Source organism: Oncorhynchus tshawytscha, linkage group LG09 (assembly GCF_018296145.1).
Source record: "Oncorhynchus tshawytscha isolate Ot180627B linkage group LG09, Otsh_v2.0, whole genome shotgun sequence".
NCBI lineage: Eukaryota > Metazoa > Chordata > Actinopteri > Salmoniformes > Salmonidae > Oncorhynchus > Oncorhynchus tshawytscha.
In genome coordinates, this window is record NC_056437.1 from 8,151,465 (window position 1) to 8,161,586 (window position 10,122).

At 41.2% G+C, this 10,122-nt stretch overlaps 1 protein-coding gene across 1 annotated transcript in view; it reads left to right on the forward strand.

Annotated features, from left to right (window-relative positions):
• LOC112257333 (macrophage mannose receptor 1) overlaps positions 1-9,812 on the forward strand; it is a 34,003-nt gene extending 24,191 nt beyond the window's left edge. The window contains exons 33-49 of the mRNA XM_024430827.2: positions 13-164; positions 257-462; positions 573-972; positions 1,105-1,274; positions 1,397-1,467; positions 1,567-1,667; positions 2,748-2,867; positions 2,962-3,099; positions 3,202-3,356; positions 3,525-3,624; positions 3,738-3,973; positions 4,076-4,262; positions 6,109-6,357; positions 7,651-7,833; positions 7,925-7,981; positions 8,100-8,245; positions 9,147-9,812. Coding sequence (XP_024286595.1) covers positions 13-164; positions 257-462; positions 573-972; positions 1,105-1,274; positions 1,397-1,467; positions 1,567-1,667; positions 2,748-2,867; positions 2,962-3,099; positions 3,202-3,356; positions 3,525-3,624; positions 3,738-3,973; positions 4,076-4,262; positions 6,109-6,357; positions 7,651-7,833; positions 7,925-7,981; positions 8,100-8,245; positions 9,147-9,191 — 2,716 coding nt within the window. The 3' untranslated portion in view covers positions 9,192-9,812. The remainder of the gene's footprint in view (positions 1-12; positions 165-256; positions 463-572; positions 973-1,104; positions 1,275-1,396; positions 1,468-1,566; positions 1,668-2,747; positions 2,868-2,961; positions 3,100-3,201; positions 3,357-3,524; positions 3,625-3,737; positions 3,974-4,075; positions 4,263-6,108; positions 6,358-7,650; positions 7,834-7,924; positions 7,982-8,099; positions 8,246-9,146) is intronic.
• Positions 9,813-10,122: the final 310 nt, after the last annotated feature.

A 10,122-nucleotide genomic window follows, 5' to 3' on the forward strand; every position in this document is an offset into this window, starting at 1 on the left:
TGTCTTACCCAGTTATGAACAGTCCCACTTCACGGTGAAACTGGCTAGATACACTGGTTTGTGGTGGATTGGACTGAGGGCCACGGGTGACTCAGGAGGGGTGGATTACATCTGGGATAATGGAGCACCTCTCACCTTCACACACTGGGATCGAAACCAGCCAGGTACAGTCATTTTACACCCATTATCGAATCTGAAGTATTTTCCTGTCAGTATATCAGTTGAATTGTTTACCATTGTCTTTGTGATCCTCCAGATAACCATGCGGGAACCTGCGTTGCCATGACTACGGGCCTTACTGGTGGGTTCTGGGATGACAAGCCATGCACTGAGTTGTTCCCATTCGTGTGTGAGACACCAAGGCCTGACATCACCCCGCCCACTAAACCTCCAACTCCTCCCCCTTCATTGGACTGTGCGGACGGTTGGACGGCTGAGCGACACTTCAGGAACTGCTACAAGGTAAAGATATAGACTAGCTTCATCTGAACTGTTGAACTGATATAGGGTAAAGAGCCTCAACACTATATGAATTGAAAAAAAACCTTAGCGTCTCGAAATGTTTGTTGTAGCTCTTCATGGTGGACTTCTCCAAGAAGAAGAGTTGGCCTGCAGCCCGTGAAGACTGTATCTCCAGGGGGGCAGACCTTGTCAGTATCCATAACATGGAGGAAGAGAGCTTCCTGTCCACGTACACCAAGGGGAAGTCCAAGTGGATCGGTCTGAAACACAACCCTACAGATGGAGGTTACCACTGGAGTGACGCTACTCCTGTGAGCCACACCAACTGGGGACATGGGGAGCCCAACAACCATGAGGGTCGTGAGGACTGTGTAGAGATGGTGAGCAACACAAATGGGACGTCCTCTTGGTGGAACGATCTCAACTGTGATGCCCATCAGGACTGGATCTGCATGATCTCCAAGGGGAAGAAACCCATCGTGCCTCCAGTTCCCCCTCCTCCTGTTCCAGGTAGCTTAGCTTAGTGCACCTCTGATCGCACTGTTAAACCATAAGATGGCACCATAGAGTCATGATCATTGATTTGTTCCAGAAGTTTCTATGACCTGTATGACCCTGAGAAATGGCTTGTATCTTTTCCAGCACCTGACTGCGGTACCAATGCTGTCTGGAGGAAGAACAATGGCATCTGCTACTACTACAATGACACCGACATAGTAGACTTCCAGACAGCTATGTCCCGCTGCTACGATGAGAAGGCTCTACTGGTCTCCATCTTAAACAAAGATGAACAGGCGTACATCAACACGATGGTGTGAAATGCTTGTCCAAGCAGACCTTTTTTTTGTGTTTGTTTTGTTTATCGGTTGTCCAGGAGATGTTACAAAAACTCTCAGTGTGTGGCTCCTCTCAGTAACGCTTCTTGACATTGCAGATTGGGACGGGACGGGCTGAATCATCATGGATTGGAATGGTTGTGTTTGGGATCGCAGCAGACCAGTACCAGTATGTCTTTTTTTGTATTGATACTACCCAAACTGTTGTACAATATGGTGTGGGACATTGTCAAGACTGCTAACCACCTATCTCTGTTCCCCTACCCAGGTGGGTGGACTGGTCCCCTGTCACATATGTTTTCTGGGGTCTGGGAGAGCCTAATAATGCCAATGGGGAGGAACAGTGTGTCCAGATGAACAGACATCAAGGTACTGATGTAAACAGGTTGAACTTTCTGGGGGAAAAAATATAATAAAAATAGAAATAAAAAATATTCAACTCCCATCCAACCATTTTGGTCGCATATTTTGCTAATTTGCAACCAGATAATAATGATTAGTCTTCGTTGTACTGTTGTTTTCGAGTGCCTTAGAGATAAAAGTGTGCACAGATTCGTTACTGTTTCATCATTACTAAACGGATAAACGGATTGTCAGGTAAAAAGATACTGTATGACCCATATATTACCGACTCAATGTTTTTTTTCCTCCTATCGTGAATTGTCTATACTTTCGTTAAAAAAATTGCAGGCTGTACCAAAACCCCTCGCGGGGAATTTGTTGACACCTTGCTCAGTCATGTAAATTCATTAGCTAGCTAGCAAACTTAATTAGCAGCATATCCAAACATTTGAGGTAAGAAAGGAAAAGGGATACTTCTTCAGGAGATCAATACTCAGATTATTGCAATGAATTTGACGCTCTTAAAGAGACAGTGTAGAATTTTCAATGGGTTGCATCTCAATACACAATGTAGAAACCTACTATTCCACAAATGACTGGAATGTCAATGACAGGGTTTTGCATCAACATTTTCAATGGCTTTTTACAGGGTTAAGGCACGAAAGTAGCTAGAACTTTGTACAGGCCCAATATAGGCTGTGTCTCAATCAATTTAAAAATCTTATTTTCTGGTGCTTTTATCTTGTGCTCCTAATTCTTATGTTGTGCTCCTAATTCTTATGTTGTGCTCCTAATTCTTATGTTGTGCTCCTAATTTTTATGTTGTGCTCCTAATTTTTATGTTGTGCTCCTAATTCTTATGTTGTGCTCCTAATTTTTATGTTGTGCTCCTAATTTTTATGTTGTGCTCCTAATTTTTATGTTGTGCTCCTAATTCTTCTGTTGTGCTCCTAATTTTTATGTTGTGCTCCTAATTTTTATGTTGTGCTCCTAATTCTTATGTTGTGCTCCTAACTTTTTATGTTGTGCTCCTAATTTTTATGTTGTGCTGAAAATGGTTAATTTAGAGCCCTGCATCCAACATATTCTGCATCTTGTGTCTCGTAGGTAACTGGAATGATGTCAACTGCGCCCGTACCAATGCAGGTTACCTGTGTAAGAAATACCCTAATGAAGACCACACTCCACCTCCTCCCACCCAACCCTGGACGGGATACTGCCCAGCGGGTAGGGCAGACACACCCCCATTAATACTACAGGTTCTGATTGCAAAATGATCCCCCAAAACACTAGTAGTAACCAGTGTCTTTGTCTGTTCTAGGATGGATGCTGTTCCGAAACAAGTGCTTTATGTTCCAAGGGCACGGGCACGGGATGAAAGCCAACTGGACCTCTGCTCGGAGTTGGTGCCAAAGTAAAGGAGCAGAATTAGCTGTCATCGACAATCAATATGAGAACGGTAAGCTACAGAAGCAACTCTAGCTTTGGAGATCCAGTCGATCAACGTTCCTTTGACTTTTTTCATGGTGGTTTTTATATTTGAATGGCCTCTGTTCTCCAGACTTTGTGTCCAGCTATCTAAGGGATCTGAGGCTGCCAACATGGATTGGCTTGACAGACAGCCTGGTGGAGGGAGGGTTTGGCTGGAGTGATGGTGTGAGTCCAGTGTTGTACACCAACTGGGCCGACAAGGAACCCAACAACAATGGAGGACGGGTGAGAATCATGCACAGCTCCAACATACTTCAGATGAGGGGTTTTTGAAGGTCACCACGAATGTCAAAGGTTCTAAGGTTTTTCCACTCATAGACTGGATCGGTTTAAAACGAGATTATAAGCTACAAATTTCACAAAGATTAAACTTTGACCTATTTCCTCCCCCAGGAGCACTGCACCGCCATTACCCATAACTACTTGGTGAGTGGACGCTGGAATGATGACTTGTGCACTGAGGAACATAGCTGGGTCTGCTCCATGAAGAAATGTTAGTGCTGACTTTAAAAAAAAAAAAAAAAATTTGTTGCACACAACTCAACTCTTTGCAGCTTAATGATTTTGTGACTTTTTGTTAAAAGTTCTATAATTTAATTCCGACAGCAAGCAGTATAGCTCCGCCAGCTCCAACCAAAAACCCCTGCCCCTCTGGTTACATCTCCTGGTATAAGAACTGCTACAAGCTGGTGGAGGAGCCGAAGACGTGGGAGGCAGCTCAGGTGGCCTGTGAGCAGGAAGGTGGTAACTTGGCCAGCGTAGACATGAGCTACGACCAGGCCTTTGTGGCCGGGGTTGTACTCCAGGGCAAAGCAGATGCATGGATTGGACTAAGACGCAAGGTGCTAGCCCAATCCTCTTTATTGAATTGAACTGGCATAAATCACAACAAAGATCATTTGAAGTTGTCATTTCTCTTGGTTGATTGTTTGTTGTATCTACAGGATGATAGCAGTTCATATACATGGACAGACGGCTGGTCAGTGTTCTTCACTCACTGGGGACCTGGGGAGCCTAGTAACCACAAAACAGAGGGCTGTGTAGCAATGCGTGCAGATCCTATCTTCCATGGAACATGGAACGACACCGATTGTAATTCTGCCAAGGCCTATATCTGCAAGATCTCCTCAGGTAGGAGCTACAGCGCCTTCAGAAAGTATTCAGACCCCTTGATTTATTCCACAATTTGTTGTGTTACAACCTGAATTGAAAAATGTATTAAATATATATATTTAAATCTCACCCATCTACACACAATACCACATAATGACAAAGTGAAAACATGTTTTTAGAAATGTTTGCAAATGTATTGAAAATGAAATACAGAAATATCCCATTAACATAAGTATTCACACCCCTCCGTCAGTACATGTTAGAATCACCTTTGGCATCAATTACAGCTGTGAGTCTTTCTGAGTAAGTCTCTAAGAGCTTTTGCACACCTGAATTGTACAATATTTTCACATTATTCTTAAAAAATTATTCAAGCTCTGTCAAGTTGGTTGTTGATCACTCTAGACAGCCATTTTCAAGTCTTGCCATAGATTTTCAAGGTGATATAAATCAAAACTGTAATTAGGCCGCTAAGGAACATTCAGCGTTGTCTTGGTAAACAACTCCAGTGTATATTTGGCCTTGTGTTTTAGGTTATTGTCCTCCTGAAAGGTGAATTTGTCTCCCAGTGTCTGTTGGAAAGAATGAAACAAAGTTTACCACTAGGATTTTGCCTGTGCTTAGCTCTATTGCGTTTCTTTATATATATATATATATATATATATATATATATACAAAAAAAAACATTCCCTTGTCCTTGCCGATGACAAGCATACCCATAGCATGATGCAGCCACCACCATGCTTGAAAATATGAAGAGTAGTACTCAGTAATGTGTTTTGTTAGGTTTTCCCCAAACATAGCACTTTGTATTAGGACATAAAGTTAATTTGTTTGCCATTTTTTTTTTCAGTTTTACTTTGGTGCCTTATTGCAAACAGGATGCATGTTTTAGAATATTTTTATTAAAAAAAATAAAATAAAAATGTGTAAAACTTTCTTTAAGCAGAATTCCACTTTGATATTATGGGGTATTGTGCGTAGGCCAGTGACACAAAATATAGATTTTTTTTTTTAAGTCGGAAGGCACTTTACATCTCCACTGCAACATAACCCCCCGAGGTCGATGTCCACACCCCCGCCGAAATCTGATTTGCATAACAACAACAAAAATCCCCATTAAAATCTGTCCGCCTATGTTGCACTTCTGCATCTGCGGTGAAATGTGACAGAGCTACAGAGGTGTTTGTCAGACCATGAGACATCGAGAAAAAGACAAGACTCTCACGAACACAATGATGTTCTCCGTTTTGTTCTACGACCCCCCACAATCGTTTTGGGACTCGTCTGAAGTTGGTGCAGCCGATCTGCCAACTTCTGTCTGAAGCTTCCGAAGAGTTTGGGATACACACTAATATGTTTAGTTCCAAAAATAAGGGGTTAAATATTTGTGATAAAAATAAATAAGAAATACAAAGTTTCCTGATCTTTCTTATATCTCTGAGATATAAGACAAACACTTCAGAACAAACTTCCTTTAGATTTCTTTTTTTGGGACTATCTGTTGTTCAATGTAGTGAATCTGTTATTCAATGTGTTTGTATGGGCTAATAGCAGTAAGGCCAAATAAATTGTTTAATCCAAAAAATGTTTTGGATATTTTTGGGATTCTTCAAGGGGTCTTGAAGGGGTCTAAATCATATAGCAAAATGATCCTTGGTTTGACCTTCTTAAAACAACTCATTAGAGCTTAGTAGGACCCCCCCCTCCTCCCCCATCTTAGACAGGGCTTAGAATCTTATGGGATAAGCAGGCTAATTTAACTAGCCCACTCTTGACAAGTGTACTATATTTTCCACAGGTTTCCGATAATTGCAGATGTCACCTGTTAAAATACTAAATGTTTATATTCCTCTCTCGTCAGAGTCTCCTCCTCCAACCCCAGCCCCTGGAGATGGGAAATGCCTTTTAGGCTGGGTTCCCTTTGGTCGCTACTGCTACTTTGTATACAACGGGCCCCAGGGATTCTCCTGGCCAGAGGCAAGACACTACTGCCAAATAGTGAGAGGAGACCTGGTGTCCATCCACAGTAGACCAGAGGTGGAGTTCATCTTGAAAATGAATTACACCAGAGTACACAACGTCTGGATCGGCCTGACCAGGGACAACAACTGTAAGTGGGTCATTCCACGAAACCGTGCCTTTTGCATACCTTCTTTATTTGAAGTAGAAATAAAAACCTGTTATGTTAACTGAAGTGCCCTTTAAAATAGACCCATGGAGAATATACCCATCAATATATCAGATTTTTTAATATGAATAAAGTCTTGCTAAAGTGCCAAAATGTTGCATTTCAACCCATTTTAATCCAATCATTTCTCTAATGTAAAGACCTAGTTATTGTGTTGCTTCGGGGTGGCAGGGTAGCCTAGTGGTTAGAGTGTACAGGCGGCAGGGTAGCCTAGTGGTTAGAGCGTTGGACTAGTAACCGGTAGGTTGCAAGTTCAAACCCCCGAGCTGACAAGGTACAAATTTGTCGTTCTGCCCCTGAGCAGGCAGTTAACCCACTGTTCCTAGGCCGTCATTGAAAATGAGAATTTGTTCTTAACTGACTTGACTAGTTAAATAAAGGTAAAATAAATATAAAAAAATTGACAAAAGTCATTTCTGGAGATGACTATTTATTTAATGTGATTAGTGATTAATTTACATCTGTCACTCATTTTAAGGTCAACCCCCTGTTATGTGACCTGAACTCTCATTTTAATGTGGTGAAACTATCATTTTAAATATTTGGTTCAATAGAAACATTTTAAACATCTAATAGTCAAATCATCGTGTAAAAGCAGGTGAGCTGATTCTACTCTTTAATTTCCCATTTTCTGGTGTTTTGTGGTGAAAAACCTAGTGGGACGAGTATAACACATCAACCCTGTTACCTATAGATAGACAGGCTAGAATAACACATCAACCCTGTTACCTATAGATAGACAGGCTAGAATAACACATCAACCCTGTTACCTATAGATAGACAGGCTAGAATAACACATCAACCCTGTTACCTATAGATAGACAGGCTAGAAATGTTTAAGCAATTACATTTTTTAGTGATGCTTGCATTCAATTGCCAATCCCTGTTGCACACAACCAGCTTCCATTCCCTCCTGTCACGAGAGGATCTATGGCTGATTTAAGATGACAGAGTTACAGTCAACCATGTTACTTTATTTGGCACTTAAGAGACACTTACTATAGCATTCTTTTAATTTAACCTCTTGAGATAGGAAAACTTTGTTTATTTATTAAGTTGATTGTGTGCTCTTCATTCAGACTTTTAAACCTGTTACACTTCTCAAAAGGCATTGAATTGGTGGAACGACCCAAGTAAATGATGCACTGACGTTTCACCGTGCGGTTTTCTCACCTAAGTATCTAACGTTATACTAATATTTATACCTGTTTCCAGTTGGCTGGAGTTGGACAGACATGCAGTCCTTGGCTTTCCTAAACTGGGCGCCTAACGAGCCCAACGAAGCCTTCCACAATGGAGACGTGGGAGGAGAGAACTGTGTCGAGATGTACCCTGACGGACAATGGAATGATAACCACTGTATGCAGAAGAGAGGATATGCCTGTCGCCACCGCCAATGTGAGTACTCAGTATAACTGGTACAGACAGGCACAAGGGTCCATTGATGCGGTATTTTCAGATGTAAATGCCACTGTTATTTCTCCTGCAGACTACACCACAGATGGCGGTGGTATAGTCATTCCCACCGATGCTCCCCAGGCTAGCGGTAAGTTTGCTAGACTAGTTACAACATTGAAAAAAATAAACATAGATCGTTCCCGAAACCATAGATCATAAAAAAACATAGATCATATTCAATTCATATTTTGTCCTTTGTTTAACAGGTGCTGGACTGATCGCTGGGGCTGTGATTGGGGCCATTGTTGTCTTCACCTTGATATTTGGACTGCTTTATTACGTCTTCAGCATCAGAGGAGTCAAGCTGAGTGACGTCAGCTTCCCAACGAGAACAGGAAGGAGTGTTGATGTGGTAAGTGAAGCTTATAGCAACTGTGGTTTCTTAAGCATAAAAGATGTACATGATGATAACATAGCACCAGAGAGGAAATAGCACTTAGCTGTAGACAAAGCAAATAACAAACAGGGATAATATCAAATCAAATTTATTTATATAGCCCTTCGTACATCAGCTGATATCTCAATGTGCTGTACAGAAACCCAGCCTAAAACCCCAAACAGCAAGCAATGCAGGTGTAGAAGCACGGTGGCTAGGAAAAACTCCCTAGAAAGGCCAAAACCTAGGAAGAAACCTAGAGAGGAACCAGGCTATGTGGGGTGGCCAGTCCTCTTCTGGCTGTGCCGGGTGGAGATTATAACAGAACATGGTCAAGATGTTCAAATGTTCATAAATGACCAGCATGGTCAACTACTAATAATCACAGGCAGAACAGTTGAAACTGGAGCAGCAGCACGGCCAGGTGGACTGGGGACAGCAAGGAGTCATCATGCCAGGTAGTCCTGAGGTATGGTCCTATGGCTCAGGTCCTCCGAGAAAGAAAGAGAGAAAGAGAGAATTAGAGAGAGCATTCTTAAATTCACACAGGACACCGGATAAGACAGGAGATGTACTCCAGATATAACAAACTGACCCTAGTCCCCCGACACATAAACTACTGCAGCATAAATACTGGAGGCTGAGACAGGAGGGGTCAAGAGACACTGTGGCACCATCCGATGACACCCCCGGACAGGGCCAAACAGGAAGGATATAACCCTATAATAGACATCCTTGCCTAGTTCCTCTTATCTATATTGAGATAAGGGGCGATGTTCATGTGAGGAGGTTTACAGGGATTCATGAACACTCTCCAAATGTTCAAATTTAAGAATGAATCTTCCCTCAAATGACACGATTTGTTCTTATATTGCAGCCTGCTTTTAACAACCCCAACTTTGGAGGAGAATCGGAAACATGAAACATGGGATTTGGATGAGTTTTTGTATATTTGTAATGAACCATGATTGCCACAGTTTCTCTTGTATAAGAAATCACCATGTCAATAACTTAGGTCTGTTTAAATAAAGCATGAATACAACAATCTCTAAGAACTGTTTTTGAGACATACATTTTTGAGAGAATATATTTTCTAATAATCTCTTTAATTCTTATAAATCAACATGTAATATTTCAATTTCAAATGTTTATACTTTTTTAGGTTGGATGCTTGTCTGTGGTAGTATGTATCGCACTACATTAGTAATCAAATCACTTTTCTGAATACCAAATAAACTGGGCTACAACTACCACCGGAGATTTAATATTTCTGCCAAATGGTCAAGCCATTTTACGATAATGTATGGAATTTTATTATTTACTGTTGTATTTAATGTATTGATAATGCATTATTTTCTAAAAGAGGTTTGAATAAAAAAAAATGTAATACTATTTCTAAGTGTCTTGCGTGCCGGAGACCTTTCAAATGTGTCTGTGGCTGAAAATATTGTAGTTATATTTTTACTTGATTTACTTTTGTTATATCATCCTATCATCTGATTTTTACTTTTGTTTAATAAATATTTGTTATCATTTCACCTCATAATTCAGTTTGCTTGTGTTAGACTGCTATTACACAGTCCCTAAGTCCAGAACATACTGTGGGAGGCACACAGTACTACATAGAGCCATGACGACATGGAACTCTATTCCACAGTACTACATAGAGCCATGACTACATGGAACTCTATTCCACAGTACTACATAGAGCCATGACTACATGGAACTCTATTCCACAGTACTACATAGAGCCATGACTACATGGAACTCTATTCTGCAGTACTACATAGAGCCATGACTACATGGAACTCTATTCCACAGTACTACATAGGGCCATGACTACATGGAACTCT